Source organism: Micromys minutus (assembly GCF_963924665.1).
Source record: "Micromys minutus genome assembly, chromosome: 23".
Lineage (NCBI taxonomy): Eukaryota > Metazoa > Chordata > Mammalia > Rodentia > Muridae > Micromys > Micromys minutus.
Window position 1 is genome coordinate 4231782 of NC_137958.1, and position 24504 is coordinate 4256285.

The 24504-nt window shown below is 39.5% G+C and overlaps 2 protein-coding genes across 2 annotated transcripts in view; one reads left to right on the top strand and one right to left on the bottom strand.

The window, feature by feature from the left end:
- Positions 1 to 24504, bottom strand: part of SMCHD1 (structural maintenance of chromosomes flexible hinge domain containing 1) — a 119108-nt gene that overhangs the window by 44524 nt on the left and 50080 nt on the right. Inside the window, exons 21-28 of the mRNA XM_080936447.1 lie at positions 22920 to 23016; positions 18721 to 18793; positions 16228 to 16367; positions 14847 to 14981; positions 12935 to 13162; positions 9332 to 9480; positions 8381 to 8469; positions 7726 to 7844 (exon numbers count right to left, since the gene is read on the bottom strand). Of these exons, the coding sequence (XP_080792573.1) occupies positions 7726 to 7844; positions 8381 to 8469; positions 9332 to 9480; positions 12935 to 13162; positions 14847 to 14981; positions 16228 to 16367; positions 18721 to 18793; positions 22920 to 23016 (1030 nt within the window). The remainder of the gene's footprint in view (positions 1 to 7725; positions 7845 to 8380; positions 8470 to 9331; positions 9481 to 12934; positions 13163 to 14846; positions 14982 to 16227; positions 16368 to 18720; positions 18794 to 22919; positions 23017 to 24504) is intronic.
- On the top strand, positions 23182 to 23433 carry LOC308435598 (small ribosomal subunit protein eS27-like; the record flags this gene model as incomplete). Its single annotated transcript, XM_080936336.1, has 1 exon — positions 23182 to 23433. The coding sequence occupies one exon, from the start codon at positions 23182 to 23184 to the stop codon at positions 23431 to 23433; it is 252 nt and encodes an 83-aa protein (XP_080792462.1).

Consider the following 24504-nt stretch of genomic DNA (forward strand, 5'->3'; position numbering starts at 1 on the left):
AGGATTTTGGATCAACAGGACAGGACATTGCTTATCTTGCTTTAGACATGCACCAGAAACCTACCACAACCCTCCTAGTAGATTTAAAAAAAAAAAAAAAAAAAAACCATATTGTGGCTTTTAGACACTGGAGCGGATCGGAGCATTGTCACCTATAAAGACTGGCCAAAAGGGTGGCCTATTCAAGTCTCAGATCAAACGTTACAAGGCCTCGGATATGCCAAGACACCAGACATCAGCGTTAGACAATTGAGGTGGGAAGATCAAGAAGGTCATTCTGGGACAATTCAACCTTTCGTGCTCGACCTCCCTATAACACTATGGGGCAGAGATGTCTTAAAAGCACAACTAAAACTTACCAATGAATATTTCGTGTTATCCCAAAATATGATGAGTACCATGGGGTATATACCAGGTAAAGGCCTGGGAAAACATTTGCAAGGAAATCCACAAATGATAGACACAAAGCTTAAGTTAGACAGAAAAGGGCTGGGTTTTTCCTAGGGGTCACTGCGGAGGCAATCCCCATCACATGGAAGTGGAGAGATCCAGTGTGGGTGCCGCAGTGGATCCCCATCACGTGGAAGTCGAGAGATCTAGTGTGGGTTCTGCAGTGGCCTTTACCATTAGAAAAGTTTAAGGCAGCAATAGATTTAGTTCAAAAACAGCTTGCATCCAACCACATTAAGGCCTCTATGTCACCGTGGAACACTCCAATATTTGTAATCAAGAAAAAATCTGGTAAATGGCGACTTTTACATGACCTTAGAGCCATCAACCAACAAATGCAACCAATGGGAGCCATACAAAGAGGGCTCCCCCTTTTATCTGCTTTACCATCAGCCTGGATTAGTATTTCCATTGATATTAAAGACTGTTTCTTTTCTATTCCCCTACACCCTAAGGACACTGAAAGATTTGCTTCTACATTACCCTCATGTAACCATGAAGAACCACATAGCAGATATGAGTGGGTCATTCTACCACGAGGTATGACTAATAGCCCTACCATGTATCAACTATATGTAGCATCAGCTATACACCCTATTAGAACAAAATATCCTCAAATTCGTTTTGTGCATTATATGGATAATGTCTTAATAGCAGGAAAATCGGATAAAGAAGTACAGACTGCATTTTCAGACCTTATTAGAGCCTTGCAAAACAAGGGACTATACATTGCCCCAAAGAAGGTACAACAAAATACAGTGGTTAATTATTTGGGAGCGTACATAGCTCCCAATAGTATCACCCCTCAAAAAATAACCATTAGAATAGACAAATTAACAACCTTAAATGATTTTCAAAAATTACTAGGTGACATCAATTGGATCCACCCTTATTTACATATTCCCAATTGTGATTTAAAACCCCTTTATGCTATACTTCAAGGAGATTCAGATCTTAATTCCCCTCGTACCCTTACCCCTGCCGCCTGAGAAGCGTTAGCATTGGTGGAACAAAGGGCACAGCTGACTTGCTGTCATGAAGGTAAAGATGTCGTCTTGTGCATTCTGCCTACTTTACTTCAGCCATCTGCAGTACTTTGGCAAGGTGGTCCACTTTTGTGGATCCACCCCCATGTTTCTCCCAGTCAAGCTATTGAATATTACCCATCAGCCGTAGCAAAACTAGCTACGCTGGGACTCCGCCAATGTATACAGCACTTTGGTAAAACTCTAGCCACTATTATAGTCCCTTACACAGTAAACCAAGTTTCTGTTCTCTGCAACACTCTAGATGATTGGGCTATCCTGTGTTGTACCTATACGGGAAACATTGATAATCATTATCCTAAACATCCCATATTGCAATTTGTCAAGGCCCATCCCATTATATTTCCAAAAATAACGGCATATAACCCACTTCCGGGAACAATTAACATTTATACTGAAGGCTCTAAAACTGGAGTTGGAGCTTATTTAGTAGAAAATGAACAACCTAAGGTCATTCAATTCTCCCCAGGATCACCACAGGTGATAGAATTACAAATAGTCTTGGAAGTTTTCAAAACATATGATTGTCCCTTTAATCTCATCTCTGACTCAGCTTATGTGGTGAATGCAGTGAAAACTCGAGAAGCAGCAGGCACTTTTACATCCACTAGCACTGTATTTGCCCTTTTTGTCCAACTACAGCAATTAATTGGGCAGCACACAAATTGTTTCCATATACTGCATATTAGAGCTCATTCCAATTTACCTGGCCCGTTATCCATGGGCAACCAACCATACAGTAGATGCTCTCACCAGAACCCCTTTTGCCTTTTTTACCTCTTCATTAGACAAAGCTGTAGAATTTCACAAGTTGTATCACGTGCCTTCACGAACTCTACAAACAAAATTTCATATCTCTCGGGCCGATGCCCGCGACATTGTTCTCAACTGCCCACAATGTGTGCCATTTCATAACCCTCCCCATACAGGGATTAACCCTCGGGGCCTACGCCCCCTACAACTCTGGCAAATGGATGTCACACATATATCTGAATTTGGTAACCTAAAATATGTCCATGTATCGGTGGATACTTGCTCAGACATTATCCACACTACATCTCTGACAGGAGAAAAGGCGTGTAACGTGATCACGCATTGCCTTGAGGCATGGGCTGCTTGGGGAAAGCCTGCAAATATTAAGACAGACAATGGTCCGGCTTATACTGCAGCAACTATTGTCACATTTTTTAAACAAATGGAAGTCTCCCTCACCCATGGCCTGCCCTATAATCCTCAAGGGCAAGGCATTGTAGAACATGCACATCGCACCCTCAAAGAATGTTTAATAAAACTAAAAGGGGGAGTTGGCTGTGGTCGTACCCCTAAAGACCGCTTAGCCATTGCACTATTCACCCTTAACTTTTTGCATTGCGACACTGATGGTCGCTCTGCGGCGGATCATCATTCTGATCCCTGACCCACCAATAATCAAGTGCCAGTAAAATGGAAGGATGTGATAACAGGTTTATGGCATGGCCCAGATCCCATGATCACAAGATCTAGGGGAACTGTTTGTGTTTTTCCCCAGGACTGGAGTGATCCTTTGTGGGTACCCGAACGGCTAATGAGAAAGCTGAAAGAAGACAAGAAAAATGCAGAAACTTCTATTACTACTAGCAATGATGACATCTGCCGTGAGAGCTGAAGAAGCCATCTTTTGGGGGGTGGCCAAGACGTGGCCAGTTCCCCTCCCTGTTCATCGTTATTCCCCTATTTTACCAATTTTCTTTTCTACCAATTGCAACTCTGGCCTACCTTGCATACAACCTGACCTTTCGGTAGAGCCTTACTCTATCACAAATTTCTCCCTTGCTGACACCTTGTTTTACCCTAGTTAATTTTAGTACTAATTGCATTTGGCTTCACAATAGTTCCCTTTATAATTGGCTAAACCCCTTGCAAGGTTCTAAGGTGCTGCTAACTCTCCTAAATGAGGTTCTGACACAGGTAACAAGCGGAACGGGCTTTGGGTTGGGGTCTGATAGTAATGATACTAAAATCAACATTACTACATTGATAACGGTTGGACATGGCCTGCGCCCATCAAACGAAGGAAAGATATTTTATAACTCCACTAAATGTAAGATACTCCCATACTGCCTCCCCATAAAGACTTTCCTTCCTGAGTATACCTCTTGCCAGAACCCTATCCACAAACCAAAGCAGATAGCCCCAGGTTTTGAGTTCTCCCCACCTCTGGGTAGAATGCTATTTACCTGGAATAGAACCAAAAGTAATGGATGGCCATGGTATCATTGGATCTTATCTAATGATAAGGGCGACTTTACTACCCTAGAGCCTTTTTCTTTACTGACTACAAAAAAATTTTCTATTTACAATATTTCAGCCACAAGAGACAAGAAGCTCAAACTCACTAACATAAAGTTTAATAGTTTGTATGCTAACTATACTGTACGCAAGGCTGCAGTATGTATACAAGCCCCTTTCTTTTTCTTATTGTTTCACCGCAATAATAATTCTGATGTCCCTAATTGCAATGCTTCCCAAATGCAATGCTATCTTACTAATTGCTGGCATGGACGTAATAACTCAGCTCTAATTGTCCAAGTGCCCACCTTTGTCCCAGTGCCTGTTGTGGCAGATCCAAAACAATTTGCGCTACTGCAACTTCTACACCAAAAGCGTGACTCTGGCATCACAGCAGCAATTATTTCTGCTAGTGTGTCTGCAGCAGCTGCAGCCACAACTGCAGCAGTAGCTGTGGCTAGTACAGTACAGACAGCTATTGCGGTTAATAAGATTGTAGAAAAGACAGCTATGGCATTAGAGACACAAAGAAAAATAGATTTTCATGTAGTATCAGGTATTCTCTCTTTAATCCAAAGAGCTGATCTACTACAACACCAGCTAGATCAACTCCATCAGCTGATAACCCTCTTGTGTGTAGATTCTCAGAATGGTTTGTGTGTTACACCCTATTCGGCTGCAAATTGGACCAATCATAAAAACCAGTCATAAGTAATCAGTAATTATTTAAAAGGCAATTGGTCCTTGCAGGCAGAAAACCTTACTAATCAGCTTTTGTTTGAAATAGTGACCCTCAATAACACAAAGGCTAGCCTTCCCACTGCTCAGTCTATTTTAAATTGGCTGCAAAAATCTTTAAGCTTTATTAAGGAATGGGCAGGGATGGGAGAGCTCATATTCATGCTCCTCCTGGCCTGTCTGGTATGCTGTTGGTGTTTCTGTAAAATACGGCTCAAACAGCGCAGAACTAAAGCAGTCATGGTAGAGGCTATGCAAGCTCTTGAAAACAGCGCGTCACCAGCAGCTTGGTTAGCTACTCTGAAAGACTAGTTTTAGACATGGCACATGGGTTGTCAGGCGGAGCACTGCAGAGAATAGTCGAATTCCAGCTAGACATTCTCTGGGAAGTATATCCAACTAGATGGGGGTTTCAGTGTCCTAGTCCCCCCCCTCAGAAAAACAACACAGGAGCTGGCCAGAATCTCATTGGGTGGTGAGCCCAGCTGTGGTTCTGAGTAAGGCCCCTAAAATTTTGCATATGGGGAGTTGGACCTCTGCCTCCACCCATGCAAGTTGTAAAGACAAAATGCCCACCTCGGCACAATTGGCATAAAACGTCGTCCCTGAACTTTGAAGTGACCCTGCCCAGTGACGGGCACCTTCCCTTTCACCTAAGGCAGGATTCGTGAGGACGACACGGTTATCCAAAGACGGGTACAATAAAGGGATGATCCTAAGACGGGGGGTAGCTGTGCTCAGCTTATGCTATCTAGACTATCTTAATAAAAAGGGGGAACTGTAGGGAGCTGCGCTGCACTACTGTGCCACGCCCTAAGATGGCGCTAGTGTCCGCCCTCTCTAATCAGTAAACACCCCAGGAGCGCATGCGCCTGTATCATGCCACATTACGGACCAATGATGCTACGACACCTCAGCTATTGGACAGGCTCGGATGGGCGGGGAGGATAAAAGGAGAGAGCCTCCCGGGCTCGGGGCTATCGGGATCCATCAAAGCATCAGGAAGGAATCCTGAATAAACTGCTGAGAGAAGAACCTGGCCGTGTTTCGTCTTTCCTTGCAGGATGAGTCTGGGTGTGACAGTTGGGTGGGTGGCACTCTCATAGAAGCAAAGGGAGGGGGATGGGATAGAGGGGTTATAGAGGGAAAACTAAGAAAGGGAATAACATTTGAAATGTAAATAAAATATATCCAATAAAAAATTTTAAAGGGAAAAAAGAAAGATTTAAAAAAAAAAAAAAAAAAGGTTCCTAATATAGCCAGGAATGCTGCTAGTCCCACCATTGGGAGTCAGTACCAGGCAGATCTCTTGTGAATTCAAGACCCGCCTGGTCTATAGAGTGAGTTCCAGGACAGCCAGGTCCATCCTGTCTTGAAGCACCTTCCCTCACCAAAAGAAAAAAAAGGGGGGGGGGTCCTAATTTATAAATATAAAATACTCCAAAAGCTGGCAACTTTGAGTGTCATGTTAGTAGTGAAAACTTTTTGGATTTCAGAATACTTTACATGTTGTGTTAGGAATGGTCAGTCTGTATCTGTGCTTCTTTTTACCTCAGAAACCAGCACAGGCGACTGGGACTTTCCCTGTAGCTTTTCTTTAGCTATTTCTAAAACAATGGAACCTTAATGAACCTTCCTGAACACCCTACACTGTAACAAGGAAGGCCCTTCCTGAACACCCTACACTGTAACAAGGAAGGCCCTTCCTGAACACCCTACACTGTAACAAGGAAGGCCCTTCCTGAACACCCTAGCCCCCATTTTGCTCTCTCTCTCTGTCAAGATGATATTTACACTGACTAGGGCTTTTTGTCACTGCTTATCAATTATTCACACTAATGGTTCCAAACCCTATTAATAAGTCAATGAATTAATAAGCTATTATTCTTTGCAATATGGCTTAACTCATTCTAGACCAGAAATGGCACAAAAGTACTGGCATTTTAATACTGGCTGTTAATGATCCAATGTCCTATATACACTCAAATCAATTTTGTGTGTATGGATGCTTTGTTTGCATTTCTGTTTATGTACCTCTAGTCTGTGAATGTGTACTCCCTAAGATGTGCCACACTATATGCATGCTTATATGCTGAGGGAGAGACTAATACTGGAGGTGTAAATAGGTAGGTTATACTTCCAGACCAATGAGCTCAGAGGAGGAGCCTGTGCACATGGTGTGCACAGGGAGACAAGAAGCAGACTGTCCACACACAGCAACAACCTTGTACATCTTCATTTCATCAACACATATAGTTGAAAAAACAAACAAACAATGGAATAAATAACCTGAAGTCAGAAAGAGCAGACTTTATATAAACACAAAGAATTTGTAAGAGTTCTTTATCAACAGAAACAGTAGCCTAACAGGAGAAGCAGAGACTGTTGAGAAAGGCAACAGCGGAGGCTAGTCTCATGGTTAACATGTCAAGTCAAAAGTACAATGCAGTCAACGAATCAGATCCTGCAGACCTGGGAGAACTCTTTCTAACCTACAGTGTCTAGCAGGGTTTTTCAAGAGCCATTCCAGAATTACCTTTTACCTAATGCTGGCTTAACTTTTTCAAGAAGAACACTTCATGCGTGTTAAGCTACAAGAATTCTATCAGGGCCTTTGCTTTTAAAGCTAAACTGAATTAACTGCTGAGTGGCAAAGTTAAGCAGTGAATGTTCTCCTCAGTATTCTACTTTAATGCAGGGGTAAGCACTAAGTTTCATTTGACTATCTAACTGAAAACATACATGTATGTGTAAACACAGGTGCATTATGTGTATAAGCACATGGAGTAAAGTATTCTAACAATAACAACCTGCTTCAACACACCACGGTTATGCTGGCGAGCAATGGTGGCTGGAGTGAGTGGTGGGATCAGGGTGAACACCTGCTTCCCTTTACTTTTGTTGGCAAATGATCTGGGTCTCAAGGATGCAATCCCACAATTGTTTAAATACAAGTTTTAATGTCTGAAGAATTTTGGATAGAACAATCAAGGCTGGCAAGACGACTAGGTAGAGAAGGCTCCTGCCACCAAGTCCATGTTTAGTGTTGGGGCTCCTGTGGTGGAAGGAGAGACCTGACTCCTACAAGTCCTCGTTTTCCACACCGGCACTATAGCAAGCATTTAGCCAGGAGTAGCAAATAAAACTTATTAGAAATAATACATGTAAAGTTAAACTTCCACCTATTCTCAGACACAAATGCAGTTTGACATGGTAGCCATACCTCCAAAGTGGTCTTCAAGTTTGACCTGTCAAGCCCATCTCCAGAAATTGACAAAGCAGATAAGGAATCAGGTGAAAATGCTGAAATCTGGTTTCCATACTGATCTGTAATTAATACAACTTAAAAAAGAAAAAAGTTTAAGTTAAAATCCTTTTCAAGATGTATTGTACACATAAAATATATTTGGAAGCTTTAATTTACTTTCACACATAGGTAATATATGTAATTATTTCTCTTATAACCATTAAACGATATCAAGAACCTGTGCAGGACTATTTAAAAACTGCTTTTAATTTTTGAGGTACACCAATGTTACTTATTGTAACATGTAATCATCTGTAAGGTGACTGAGCATAGGCTCACATACATGGTAGACATGCTCTACCAACGAGCTATGTCCTAGTGCCTCAATCGGACTTGTTATTACAACTTAAGAAAACACTTAATGGTATATAATTTTCTAGCTATAATAAAAACTACAGAAAAATAGATTCGTACTTTTAACACTGATTATTATTTCTTGTAACAAATGCAAGATTTTAAAAATAAACTATAACATGGAGTTTCAGTGTATGCCACAAAGTATCTTTCAGACCATATATTTTAAAATATTAATTGAAGCCAGCATCATACAAAGATAAGTCGGCATACTAACCTATTTCTTCTTGAAGCTCTTGGCCCATCTGCACTGTTTTTCCTCCTTTTAACTCGCATTTTAAATGTTTGGGATCATCAGGAAGTGGTCTAAAATTAGTTTGGTTAAAAGGCTTTAATTAACCATTAATTGCAGAAAAGAGGCAAAGAGCAACACATATGTAATGTCCTAACATTAAATACAACAGCATCCCTCCAAATCTTTCACTTTTAATAGCTACTGATTGCAAGCAAAGGTTCCATTATATTCTTTATACTGCATTAGAGGAAGTTATGATAAGGACATACTGTCGATAGAGGTGAGGATGGATCACGGTACAGCATGGAAGCAGGTGGGGGATTTCCAGTGCTGGGAGTTACTGGGTCAGCAGCCAAGACGTTGCTGTGACAGAGGGTGGCCTTCTGCGGCACCCTATACTAAGCTCTGCTCTTTTCTCTGAGTTGTAAATATTAATTCTGACTGAACTCAGTTTCAAAATTCACCACTAATCAATGTGATAATTTTTTCTTCTAAAACCACACCCTATCTTTTGTGTTTTTCAGGCCTCTGTTGTTTGGGTTGAAGAACCTTCCTTTGACTCACTGTTAGTTACTAATGGATCAATAAAGTGCAGGGTTTTAATCATGAAAGAATTAATCTCTATCAATCATATACAGTGATGCCACATGTAATTCCAGCACTTGGGAGACTGAGGCAGGAGGATCATGAATTTGAAGTCATTCTTGGCTGCATAGAAAGGGACTCTGCAACAAAGCCCAACAATTAACCACTATGTACAATGAAGATTTTTGTAAAGACAATGTCCATATTCTATAGAAACTAAAACCTCTTTTTTTAAAATCCTCAAAGCAACTTGTTTAAAAAAAAAAAAAAAAGAGTATACTGCAGAAAACTATCCTGTTGTGGTACGCTAAGTCTGAAAATATCTGAACATGTAGCAAGTTCACGAACCTTACTGTAAAGGAACTGTCCAGAGACACATGGTCATCTTGGAAGGAAACCTGGCAGTAGCGTACATCTTTCACAGATGTTGGTACCTGCACATCAGGAAGCAGACCTTGTGCCAAATGTTCTTTGTTAACCTCAGGAGTCCAATTAACCTAGGAGAGAAATTATGTAACACAATGCTTACAGGTCACTCAAAACCTTCCAATAACCACTTAGGGTCTAAAGATTCTTTTTCTTATTTTCCTTCTTCTTTTTTAATCTTTTGAAACGGGGTTCCAGATCAGGCTGCCCCCAAACTCATGTTGCTTAGGATGGGCATGAACTCATGATCCTCCACCTTCCAACTACCAGGATTACAGGAATGTGCCACCACACCACACCTATTTATTGAAGAAGCTTAAAGATAAATTATAATTTACCCCTCTCACAGCCAAAGGAGGGAAAAAAGTCTATTTTCTTCTTCTTCTTCTCTCTCTCTCTCTCTCTCTCTCTCTCTCCCCCCCTCCCTCCCTCTCTTTCTCTCTCTCTCTCTCTCCCTCCCTCCCTCCCTCCCTCCCTCCCTCCCTCCCTCCCTCCCTCCCTCCCTCCCTCCCTCTCTCTCTCTCTCTCTCTCTCTCTCTCTCTCTCTCTCTCTCTCTAAAATGTATTTTCCTGAGACTGTCCTGGAACACTCTATAGAAACCTGGTTGGCCTTAAAAACCATTGATCCCTCTGTCTAAGTCTCTCTCTGACATTAAAGGCAAACATCAACAAGCCCAGCTACAAAGTCACTCTATGATCAGAAACAACAGTATATCATAGTTACATATTTGGTTTTGCTGCAGTCTTCATAATAAAAACTGAAAGCCAAGAAGGCTTGTATTTTTAGAGCTTTGCTACAAGGCTGTCACTGTGCCACTGCATCTTAAAGTGATCAGCTGGCCTCGATGGCATTTCCAGGAGTCTATAGTAGATGATCCCAGGGTGAGAGTTAGTGGAAACCTAAGTGTTTACCTACAACCCTAGCCGTTAGGAGACACAGGCAAGATGACTAGCAGCCACAGGCCAGCGTGGCCTACATGTGATGATTATCTCAAAACAGAAACAAAAGACCCATCAGCTGAGGAGTCCATGGAAGGAAAGCAGGGTGTATGTGTGTCGTCCCTTCTGGAGGTCTGGCAGACGTTCTGAATGTGATCCCCATGGGCTCTTACTCCTGCTACTCTGTAACTGATGTTCTAACTTTCTGGTCACCTTTTGGTTTACATTCTTAAGTATTTTTACCTTAAAATTCTTTATCACCTGAGTTTCATATATTAGTCTGACATTTAAAGAAGCCAATAGCCTATCTGTCTGTCCAAAAGACTTGATCCTGTTTCTGGCAGTAGCCCAACTTGTTTGTGGGCAGTTGCCTTTAAAAAAACTGACAAACTGACTTTGGGCCAGCAACTGTTCCTAATCTCTCCACACTCTGGAGTCTAACATCTAAAATACCGATCAGGCACTTTTCCTGGACCAGCCCTTATTGGACTTCATAAAACTACAACCACCAGCTCAGACAGCCTGCTGGCAATGATAACCCAAACAGATATGCCAGGGGACCCCATCCAACTCTCATGAAGGTAGATATCAGGGTCTCTTTGGCTCCAGCCAGAAGAGCCTGAAGCTCAGATTGTCCAGACAGGTTCTGGCAATATGGAAACCCTCACAACTGTGATAAAAGATGGACTCAGCTTCTGATGCTCCAAATGCTTGCTACCCTACCTGTATCCTCCACTGTCAGGGGCTTTGTCTGCACTGCAGCTTCAGCCGGAAGTGACTGACACAAGAGGACTGATGTTGTCCCACCATCAGACCTACCCTAATGGGTTAGGTGAACCACTAGGAGAAGCGGTCTTGGTCTTAAACAATGAGGAGAGCAGTTCTGTTCAACATAAAATCAGGTATGATAGGCCCTCGGCAACAGAAAGGGCTGAGCTCTCGTTAACCCAGGGGCTGCACAGGAACAATGCAAAGTCATCACTGTGCACACGGACATTCAGTTTGTATTTACCATGGCTCATAGCCATGGGACCCTCTATATAGAGAAGGGGCATCTCACCTCAGCTGGAAAGGAAATAAAAAACAGGAGACCCTTCCCAAAGCCAAACAGAACAAGGCAGCAGACTTGGCTGTCTGAAAGGAAGACCTAGAACCAGTGGGGCGTCTCCAGATTTTAATTACCTTAACTGAACCCAGACTACTCCAGATCCCAATGTACACAAAGAAACCAAAAACCCAACAACAAAATAAAAAGATGATAAAAAGGACACAAATGGTGGGGGTACTTGCTAGGCAAAAGACTCCACTCCTCATCGTTCAGAAAGATAAATGGTCAACAAACTCCACCAAGTTACCCATCCGGAGACAATTAAAACTCCTGAGTTTCCCAAACAGATTTTATTTCTAGACTGGGGTTGCTCTCTTTCCTGGAGTTACCCTAAATCTGACAACAGTTCAGAAAAGCAGGCCCTAGGGTCTTTACCTGCTGAGCCATCTTGCCTACCCAGAGATCATTTCTCTAAGTACTAGATTTTCCACATGCAAATCATCCACATTTCAATCAAGTCCACACACACAAAAAACTTAGTCAGTCCAGAATATAAATTATTAAGCTAGTGCAAAACAATTGTACTATTGACATTTGTTGTCTGACACCTAAGTGCATGTTTAAACAATGGTGGTTATATCACATCTTAGTGTAACTCTCAGTGTATGTTATTTTGCAAATGAATCATTACCTGCTGTTTTTTATTTAATACTACAAAATGACATTAAACAAAAGGACAAATCTGAATGATTTTCTTATGTATGTAGTACGTAGTATGTATGTATGTATAGACAGGGTCTCTCTACAAAGCTCTGGGTGATTTTTTTCTATTTATTTATTAATAGACAGATAGGGTTTCCTCACATAGCTCTGGCTATCCTAGAACTCACTGTGTAGAACAGACTGGCCTTGAAATTGAATATGAGATTTGCTTGCTTCTGTCCCCAAGTGTTGGGATTGAGGGTCCTCACATCCGGCTTGAGTGATTTTCTTATTCAAGATCAAAATGAGTCATCAAACAGCAGAGAAAACTTGAAACACTATCAGTCCATTTGGCCAGGGAGCTAATGAACATATTTGTACAGCTCTGGCTCAAAAAGTTTTGCAAGGAAACAGTCTGGAGGAAACGGAACACAATGGAGCCCTTGGAAGCTGGCACTCCAATGTTACTGCACTCTCAGTGGCTACTCAGCATTTGCCACCACTGGAAGGGAAGCCTAAGAAGAAAACTGATGCTGCCTCATCTCATGCTTTCTACGAGTTCACTGATTTCCTATCTCTATTTTATAAGAACACACAAGCTCATTTCTCACTGGCAAAAATGTACTGATTGTAATGGTTCAAATGTTAATTAACAAATATGTGTTTGAGTCGAGTTATAATGATTTACTTGTTACAATCCAACACCATGATTTATTTATTTAGCACCAACAAAATAACAGTTATTTCTCTTTGGTAAACATAGGCTATCCATAAAATTTCAATTTTCAAAACATAAACGAGTTTTTACAAGTAAACAATTTGTCTAAAATACTTACCTTAATTTTTTCTGCCAAGGATGGTGTAATATTAATTTCTCTTTCTCCTTCATCATACATTTGAAAAATTAGATTGCGCATTACATCACCCGCTATCCAATTAACCTCATCCTGATGTTTAATCTGGATTGCCTTTTGTCCCTCTACACTAAAGATCTGTAGGCAAGCAACATGGCTACTTGGAAGTAACTTGATAGTCTTTTCAACAGGTGACACATCTTTACAACTCTAAAAGAGAAAACAAAACATACACTAAGTCCATGGCACTGCTTGACATTTTAGTATTAATATTAGGGAAGATCATTTCCAACAGTTACACATGAAGGTTTTTATCGTTAGAAAGGCGTTATAAGCCAGATGTGGTGGTACCCACCTGCATGCCCACAACTTGGGAGGCGTAGGCAGGAGGTCAGGAGTTCAAGCCAGGCTCAGCTACACAGTAAGTTCAAGGTCACCCTGGAATATACAAGAGACCCATGCCTTTAAAAAGAACAAACAAAACAAAAAAAGTATAAAGGTATTATACTTTAATAATATCTAAAATATTTAATAATTCATACCATCAGGCATAAATGGGACTGGTTAGTTAGTTCTAAAAACTACTAACAAAGATAACTTTTTAAAATTCATTAAAAATTTATAGATTTACATGATTTAAATTAAGTCAGAGATTCAATAACCGTCACTTAGTAAGAATAAAGAGGTGGGAAGACCCTTTCAGCGGTGAAGGTGAGGGAGCATGGGGTGAAGAACTCGGAGGGGGAGACCAGAGGACAACATTTGGGATGTAAATAAATGAAATAATTAATTTTAAAAACAGAATAAAGAAGAAATCATGAATTTTCAATAAAATTGGAGAGAAGTTACTACATAGAAGTTAGTACTTTTTATTACTAAGCTTTATTGACATTTTATTTTTTTAGTTAGTAGCACAATGGAATCAATGAACAAATGTCAATAGCAAGAAGGATTTCAGATGATCTGGAAGCCGAGCTTACCAGCATACTGAGAAATTTATAATGATTATTAGTACACCACAGCTGTACAGACCCATCATATACAAGTTACTTATAGGCATAGAAAATTAAACTATTGCAACACTTCTTTAATAAACGAGAATACCTTCAACAGCACAAAGTTATTTATAATAACTTAATCCTAAATAACTTTAAATATTACTTATTACACGTCCTTCCTTACCTATTTACAGCTATTCCAATATAAACCCATTTAGGAGCATGATTTACATTTTATTTATTTAAAATTCCTATATTACAAAATATCAAACAGTTTATTTTAAAAGTATACAGACTTACTTGACTCCTTTTACTCAAGGTTGATGCCTTTGGCAAGACATAATAAACTGCATAAAAGCAGATATTACTTGCTATTTGTTTAAACTGTAATGGATTTCTGGTCTTTTGATAGTGCTGTTTAATTACATAAGGCCCATTTGCTTCAAGAGCCAGATCCTCCCAACACCCACAAAACTACACTATACTTTTGACAGTTTGCAAAATGCAAACGCACACAAACACAGGTTTCTATGTTTTAGTATTATCAAGGCACATAATGCTTTTGTGGATCCACCTGAATTCACTTCCCATTACCCACCCTGGTGGCTCACAGTTGCCTGTCACTCTAGCTTCAAGGGGTCCAATGCCTTTGTTCTCATACACACCTACCCCCACATAGACATACAACCCCCAACTTAATATACACCTTTAATATATAAAGGAAAATATAACTATTAGTAATTATAAACACTGTAAGAAAGAAGATCAAGATTACTAAGATATGATATAAGATGTGAAGACACTGGCTTACTTCACATTGTTTTAAAGAGAACCATAAATCCTCCACAGCTGTGAAGGACCTTAGAGTGTGCAGCACCAATGAGAGCAGGACTTACAGGTATCTCGATCCTGGCCGTCAGTGTCTGGTCTTTCTTAATGTTCTGAACTTGAATTGGTGACCCGGTTAGGATGCTCGTTCCAGAGCTACTGCAGTCCACAGTATAGACTGGTAGGTTTGGAGCACCTAGAAACTAGAAGGAGGGTAGAAAGACCATTAACTATCCATAACTACTCAGTAACTGTTCAAATTCTTCAATAATTGACTACAGCTAACATTACTGCCTCTACTCTAGAAAAGTTCTAAATAAAACTCAAAACACTAGATTTTAAAATAAAAAGTGACTTCCTATGCTACATAAAATTTATCCTTTTAGAAAAGCACTCTTTACTTAGAAAACTACAAGGAGCTGGGTCACAGACACAACAACCATGTCTTCAGCCCACCTCCCCACCCACCAACCCTCCCCACCCACCAACCCTTCCCACCCACCAACCTTCCCCACCCCCACCTTTACTTTCTTGGTTTCTTTTGTGGTAGACCTTAACCCACTTTTGCTTATACACTAACTAAAAATTCTGAAAGACAATTTTATCATTCTATTTATAAACGAAATGCTTTATCTAAAGCTAGGGGAGGGAGATGGGGAGATGGCTCATTAGTTGGTAAAGCACTGCCATGTAAGCAAGAGGATTGGAGTTCGAATCCCTAGAAAACAGGCAAAGCTAGTTACAGTATGGTATCTCTCCAATGCCAGTGCTCCTAAAGCAAGGAAGGAGTCAGAGACAGGAGTCTCCTGAAGCCCTCTGGCCAGTACTCTGCCATATGCATTCTGACACACGAAACAGTCATGCACAGACATATGTGAGAAGGCAAAGGAAAGAGAAGGGAGAAAACGTTCACCACTTGAATCCCAAATACTACAGAGCCCAAGGCAGTAGAAAGAATCATAAACGCAAGTCTTCTTGGGCTACATGGTGAGTTCAAGGCCAGCTTGAACAATTTTAAAATCCTGTCTCAAAATACAAAATCAAAGAGGGCTAAGGAGATGGCTTACTGGTAGAGCACTTGATCGGTATGAGCAAGGTTATCAGTTCAACTCCAAACAGCAAAGGAACAAAGAGAGAAGGAAAAAAACAGAAACAACTGGGGAGAACCGGTGTTTTTATTGAAAGCTCTGGGTTATTGAAAACCTTTTGACAACAAAATGTCCTAAGATTTTTTTTCCATGGAACATCATTAAGACTTGGTTTAAAACAAACAAAACCAGACAAAAAGACAGAGTTGGATTTGTTTCCTTTGGTTTCATTAAATGTTGTAACTTACAAAAGGCTTAACTTTAAAGCTGCAAAGATGGTTGCTACCATTTACTATCAGAAAAATCAAAGCAAAATCTGAGTATTAATAACTTACAGTGGACAATCACACAGCACACTCACCTTACAGTGGACAATCAGCTTTGGTTGTGTTGTTATGTTGTCTGACTCGTCCACAGCTTCCACCTGAAATGGGAAAGCTGTTCCGTTCTCTATAACTAGAATTTCTGAGTCAGGTTTCACTTTTAGTCGATGAGGGGGACCTATCAAGAAATTATGTAATTAAAAAATATTTAGTAGATAAATAGACTAAAGTCTTTTTATATGTAACAATTATAAATAAGAAAGAAAGAATAAATGCAAAACAATAACTTCTACCTTCCAAATGTAATATGTATGTGACTAAGCTATCTCAATGACATAAATATCTAATGTGTATGTAGGTTTAGTTTTATATAAGCTATACCACAGTGATTAACTCATACTAGAAATGATCTAAACAGTCCTGAGAAAAAATTTAAAATGTCTGAGAGAGAAAACACATACAAAGCAAAATAAGTTTTTAAAGATAAACATACTTATCATTGTTAGCTTTACACAATGGCTGATGTCTCCAGCACAAGGAAGAGCAATATTCAGTCCTGCGTCTAGCACCTACGAGCTGGAGACTAGCACTGGCTATGGAATAGAACACCAGGAGGCAAGGACACTGCTCACTGTCCTCGGTATCATAAAGTTACATCATACATTCCCTGTAAGACTAAAGTGTCTACACTTCTATAATAAATTGACTATATGTTTCACAATTTCTAATACTTTAAAATTTAATTTATGCTAACTACTGATAATAAAAATGTTTCTTACTTTATAATACTGATTACTATTCATATTTAATATGGGCCAACTATTGTGTCTCATTTTAAGTAATCACCAAAATTCTCATTATACACAACACAAGACACGACATAGCAATGGAGGCATCCACAAACACCAGAAGATATTTAATCAAGAGACTACATTAAAAAATGCTTAATACAAAGAGATGTACTAAACTCAGGGTTAGTCCATGGGAAAGCCAAGCCCAAGTCCTGGGTTGTGATGAAGCTTCTTGGCTTCTACCACAGCACTGTGCTATTTTCTATTTTGCCATTTCTATCCAATAAAACAAAACACCAAAAATGTACCAATGTAATAAGATTTCTACCAGTCAATTTCCTATGCCTTGGCTTACTTCTAAAAGTCTCCATGTTTAATACTATAAATGAACTTCTTTTTTCTCACTAGGGTCAATTTTCACTTCTTTATCAATGTGCCTGGGTAAAACACTAAGAACTTCCATTTTTAAATGCAAATAAGCTAGTGTTCCCATCTGCTAAAATCCAGTATGAACAGGATTTTATCATTTATGGACAAAGTGTTAAGAGTCAAGGTTTCTAATTCTCACAGCTACAACTTGGGTGCCAATGGTTCCTTGCTTGTCTAGAATCAAGTGTAAAACACTAAATAACCATAATCTTAAGTGTTTCACAATGCAGGCGGATCTCACTTTGCACAGGATAGTGCTAAAGAAAGCTCATGTGCAATTAATACTAGGTTCTCTATTCAACAAACACACAGGGAAGACTATCCATATTAATTCATGTAACTGCTACAACCCTGTGAGAACAGGTAAATATTCTATTCATTATTTTAAGAAGCAGCCAAAGTTTACCTATACTGAAACACAAATGGTTTGATTCAAAAATATTCTTTTTAGATCCTTACAACAGATCATCTCTTAAAATAAGCAACAATTCTATCCTATGTAACTTTAATAGTTTCATTTTCCCAATATAAATCCTCATCAAATATGAATCTATAATTTTTGAAATATAAAAGGTTTATCAATAAGACTGATATAGCAGACCCAGTTTTAACCAAAGTCTAATAAGCCTATCTCTAGATAATGACTCCTTATTACACAGTCAGTACTTAAAACTTTCCCTCAACACTGAGTTACATCTAGCACCTCAAATGTACTGTTGAGATTTACACTCAAGCTGGGGACCTACCTCAGGTGACAGAGTACTTGCCTAGACTGCAGCTCTGAGTTCAATCCCAGCACCACACAAACCAGGTATGGGAGGTAGTAAGTGCCCAAAAGCCATCACTTGGGAGGATTGTGCACTCAAGACCATCCTTGGCTACTTAAGGCATCTCTAAGGCCAGCCTGGTCAACATTGTCTCAATTTTTTTCTTTTCTAAGAGACAGAATCTTGGAGCTACTGCCAGTCTTCCTCAAACATTAAACAGTATACACAGAATCAGTACACTTCTATCACAGTGCCATCTTTTTTCATTTTTGCTTTTGCTTTTTGATAGAATCTCATTATTACAGGCCATTGTAGGGTCAACACTGCAGTTCTTCAGGGCCCAGGAGCTGTTCCTGGGGGAATCTGTCATCCCTGCCTGCCACAGGCATTGCTATTCACAAGCACAAGCCACTCCCATATACATAATTAAGTTGTAGTCTTTTCTGCCTCAACAACCCACATTCTGGCCAGTCACCACAACTGCAATCAAAGAATACTTAAAAAAAAAAAAAACTATTCTAAATACTTCTTAAAATAATATTACCAGGTAGCAATCTAATTTTCAAAATCTGTGAGTCTTCTTTTAAACCCGGAAGAATAACCTTCAGATTAAAATTCTGTTGGAAAAAAAAAAAGACAGCCAAAATTAAACCCAAGATTTAAATAAGTAGCTTAACATTTCAATTCTGACTTGTGTTTAATTTTTAGTTTCCTTATCATTATATAAATTTACTCATAAAATTATTAGAAATATATAAGAATCCAGGGGAGGGGGCGCAGGCACTTTCTTCATCTCAGAAATGGCATACCTCAAGTAGTTATCAGAATAAGGCGGTATTTCTAAAAATGTAAAAGAAGGGGTAGAAAGACAGCTCAGTGGCAAAGAGAACTTGCTGCTCTTGCAGTCCCAGAGCCCACATGTTGGCTACAGTCACCCATACTCTATTCTAGAGAATCCAATTAGCTCTTCTGGACTCCACAGGCATCAGACACCCATGAGGTACACATAGACACATGCAGGTAAAAGTCAGAGATTTAATACAAATAACTAAAACTATTTCTGACGTGAAACAACACAGGAGAAGGAAAGAAAACAGATGGGACTCTGAACAATAACCACAGATCTGAGTAAAAGACCTATTTAAAAGATGGACAAGAAACTGTATAACTTTCTAACAAAGAAATAAAATTGGCTAAGAATTCTTAGAAAATGTGCAGCATCCCTCATAATTAAGAAAATGCAAATCAAAACAACTTTGAGGTTTCATCGTATCCCATTCAGAGTGGCAAAGACCAACGGAACAGCCTACAACACCAAATGATGTAAGGGATAAGGAGAAAGGGAACGGATATTCACTGTTGCGATTGCAAATCAGTCCACTCACCCTGCAAATCAGTGCAGAAAACCCTCAGAACAATGAAAGTAAATCTTTCATATGACCCAGGAACACCACTCCTTGTCACATGCCCAGAGGACTCAATACTATACACTCTACAAATACTTACTTATCTAACATCACTGCTGTTCTATGTACAATAGCTAGGAAATACAAACGGCCCAAATGTCCTTCAACTGATGAATGGGTAATAAATGTTGTACATATACACTATGGAACACTATTCAGATGTAAAGAAAAATGAAATCATGAACTTTGCAGGGAAATGAATAGAATTAAAAAGATTATATTGAGTATGGTAACTCAGACCTAGAAAGACAAATACCATGCTTTCTTCTCATCTAAGACTCCTTGTTCTAAATCTTTAGATGTGAGTACATAGCTTATAACTGAAAGAAACCAGTAAAACAGAAAGTTATCACAGAGAGCAGGCAGTAGACAGGAATAACAGGCTGCAGGTGATTTGAAGGGAGAAAATATGGGGGGAGTTATTAATAAGGAGGGTAAATATAAAAGGAGAAGGGGGAAGGTATAATTACAATGTCTGAAAAGGGTCCTAAGGTCTAATATTATTATCTATTTACCTAAAATTATAATGTAATTTATGTAAATCTATGTGTATATATATGCATAGTTTAATAAGTTGTTCACACCAGGGATGACGAGGTCTCCCTCAAGAGCCACAGACTAAAACAAAACCCATACCAGGCACAAGACACCTCCTTTCAAGCTGTTGCTTAGGGGAGTCCAAGAGACTTCTAAAACATTATAGGCTATTGCTGCTGTCCTTGATGCATCCGAGGTTGAAGGTAAATTCCTTTTGCTGAAGACCCCATGCACTTACAACACAAAGCAGGATCTGTTCTGAACATTTCATCCCTTCAGAACTAGCTTTATGGTATCAGAAGATGCTACGCAAGATTCTGAGAGAGGGAGGCAACCAACAGTCCCACCCAGCTCGATGCCTAAGATCCAGTGATCATCTACGGCACAATGACCTTACACAAGCAAGAGTGGTGTGCACAACTTGGTAGTAACAAACAGCTTTCTAATTGGATATAGGGCTTACTCAACAAAAGAGAAATCATGCCTACTAACGAAAGCCTAGACAATTATTCAGGGCTAGTAAGGTCACGGGTCTTGGAGAACCCATATCACCACATTACATAACCAGTGTAATCCATGATACTCTAAATAAGCATCCTTATACCCATGGCCTTCATCACACACACTTTTTTGCGTTAGAGAGAGATCGTTACGGAAAACCACAACCAATCAAAATTCACAGAACAAATGATCCTGTGGTTCCTAGTCCCAACAGATAAATCAACTATACATATCTTGCACCCAAGGCTCAGGGAACACCAGAGAAGATGGGGCATAAAGATTCTAAGAATCAGAGGAACAGGAAGTCTGCTATGTGACTGCATCTCCCTGAAATGTCACAAAAGCTATACTTACTAAGTCTCAATCAACATGGCTGCCTAAATATGACCTGAATAAGAATGACAACAGACATGCTGACAGAGAAGGGAACATCTCATAGGATATAATCCTAGACCAAGAGGCAACTAAGGAAATCTGAGAGCAGGAAAAATAGTCTTCCCCAGGGAAGAGGATCCCAATTTGATTTTCCAACATCAAACGATCAGCCCTGGAAACAAAGACATACAAGAAACAATAATATAGAGTGAGCAGAAAACGCACATACGCACATGCACACTTGAAGAAAAAGAGGCTATGAATTTGAGAGAGAGCAGGGGGAGAATAAATGGGAGGAACCAGAAGGAAGGAAAGAAAAGGAGGAAAATGTTGTAATTACATTTCAATTTTTTAAAAAAGAAAGTAAACAAAATATTAAAAACTAAACCTAGAAACTTCTAAATGGAATGCAAAATTCCAGCCTGGACTCCAAACTGAAAGGGAACAGTAACAAGAGACATCTGAATAAAGTCTAGTTTTCTTACTTGTACTATCTCAATGTTTGCTAGTGTAGATTAGCATATGGGGTTCTGAGCTATTAACATAGGAACTCTGGAAGCTCATGCTATCTCTGAACTCTCCTATAAATTTAAAGTTATTTCAAACTAAGGTTTTGAAAATCGAGATAGAAATCACTTTAAAGCCTATCTAACATTTAAAATTTGACACAAATCTCAAATTACTTCAGAGAAATCTCAATTCAGAAAGATATATAAACCTGATGTTTAGTGTCATTTGATAATATGAAGCAGTATGTAGGTTAAGTAATGCTTATTAAAATGTTTTCTACATCACTCTAGATGGTTAAGAGCACTGATTACTATTCTAGAGGACCTGGGTTTAATTCTCAGAACCCACATCGCAGCTCACAACTATGAGACTCCTGTTTCGGGGCATCCAATGTCCTCTTCTGGCCTCCTTGGACACCTGGATGCACTTGGTAGGCACAGGTGTACTCACAGGCGAAAGTATTTTGAATTTTAGGAAATCTGTGTAAACAAAGCTATTTGGGAAACAAAGCAAGTCTAAACATGGAATTCATCTATTATCTTTAATACTTGAGGTAACATTTGTATTTCAGGTATGTCCATTTTGACTGTCATCCATTAAATGAGTCAGGGGTACATGTCAACATTCCAAATATGTCAGATCAGGGCTGCATTGCTGGAAATATCTGAAGAAACGTACATATTTCTTCTCTTTCTGTTGGGCTGTGCTGGGAGGTTAAACCTAAGACATTCCAAATATTCTAACATACACCTAGGCATCAGCAAGCTCTATTTTAAACACAATATTTACAGAAAAATATCTTTATCTTTCTTAACCACATATCATTAAACAAATACTTCCCTGTTAAAATAGTCTGCAGTGACAGCTTTAGAATTTTGATTTTTTTAAATTTAAGAATGTGTTTTTGCTTTAATCCCAGGTGGGATATGGGGCTGCTTTGGACTGTCTGCAGTAGCTGGCTATGATTTCCACATGCTCTAGCAGAATGGTTTTGACAGCCACAGATAATTTCAGATAATTTCTGTGATTATGTAATATTTGGAATTCTAAGAACTTTTCAGAGGGTACATAAATGAAAGCCCAGCCCCTCTCCAGTTGTGGTTGGTGGTCACTGGCCATTCACAGGGGTTGGTTGTGGTTTGTTAGTAGTCATGCTCAAAGAAGAAACAAAAGGAAAGAAACAGATTTGAGGATCTTTTTCTCCTCCTCCCTCTCTCCCCTCTATCCTTCTTTCTCTCTTATCTAGTGATTGGGGGTGAAGAAAGGTGGGGGGGGGGGATAGAATGGGAAAAAGAAGAACCACCATAAGAGAAAGCAAACAACAAATATTATAACATTTATTTATAATGCTTACCTTGCCTTGACAAGAGTTAACTGGACCCTTAGCTACAACACCTTGAATTACACAATTTGGGCCTTTGGTTATTCCTTCATAATGTAAAGACAGACCACTAGAGAGAAAAAACAAAACAGATTATTTGTAAATTCCCTTGTGCCATCTATAAAATTTGCATATGTGATACTGGCATTTTTAATTCATCTTTTGAATAAAAAAATTAATTTGGTTAGAAATAAAGAAGAAGCTTTTCCGGCGGTGACGACCTCCCTACTAGAACATGCCTCTCGCAAAGGATCTCCTTCATCCCTCTCCGGAAGAGAAGAGGAAACACAAGAAAAAGCGCCTGGTGCAGAGCCCCAATTCCTACTTTATGGACGTGAAATGCCCAGGATGCTATAAAATCACCACGGTCTTTAGCCATGCACAAACGGTAGTCTTGTGTGTTGGCTGCTCCACTGTCCTCTGTCAGCCCACAGGTGGAAAAGCAAGGCTGACAGAAGGATGCTCCTTTAGCACTGAAAGCCCCTGATTCAAGATGAGTGGGAACCTTCTCAATAAACACATTTTGGATATTAAAAAAAAAAAAGAAATAAAGAAATAAAGAAGAAAATTTCCAAGAAAATTATCTTTGTCCCCCTTGAGTCAGGGGTTCCCTTATAAAGTCAACTATGCCTCAAACTCATAATCCTCCCTCCTCAGCCTCCCAGAACTGCAATTACAGATGTGCTGTTCTAGTTAGCTTAGCTTTAAAGGTTGTTACAGAAAAAAATATGAGCAAACAAATACTGTGAGCTGTACTGACGAGGTCAATGCTGGGAACAGTACCACAGACTGTCATACAACAAAGAAACCAAGCGTGTTAATAGTCAAGACACAGCAATGGGGAGAAACAAGCTGTATGTCAGCTTGAGCATGACATGATAACATGCCTGCCATTGTTCAACTATTCCTACAGTGAAACCCAAGGCCTTGCCATACTGGCTTGGACCAACAGGGCTGAGTGCTAACTATTCTTTGCTTCATTGTAATGGATTCTCCCTAACACTAGTATTCTAGACTTGGCTTTTCTGTTATGCATCTAGTACCATGACAATATTATTAAAATAAACCAAAAAAAAAAAAAAAAAAAAAAAAAAAACCCAAAGGAAAGAAAAAAGTGTGTATAAAAAAAAAAAAAAAAAAAAAAGAGAGAAGATACAAACAAAAACTATATCCTAGTCTAGACTAGCCACCCTAACAACCACCCCTGGAGTCTACCTTAGCTTTCTTTCATTAGGCTTGTCCATAAGAGTGTGACCTAGTGGGAATATCAACATGTAACCCTTGACTGCGTCTCATCAGGACTCCTACCGCTGCTAGACTAAGGAAGAACACTAAGAGAAGAAACACTCAAGCACACCAGGTCAATATGGTAGACTGATGCTATCCTCATCTTGTCTAGGGATCACTTCAAATCTTTACTTAGTAAATTGTAGGCAAGTTTTGCTGCCTCATGGGGTTTGTGGAGATTTTTTAAAAAGGCACAGAGAAGCCATGGGCTTTTTTCTGCAACTCCTCCACAAGTCCTGATCCACTGTGTACAGTGTAAGACCTGCCATGG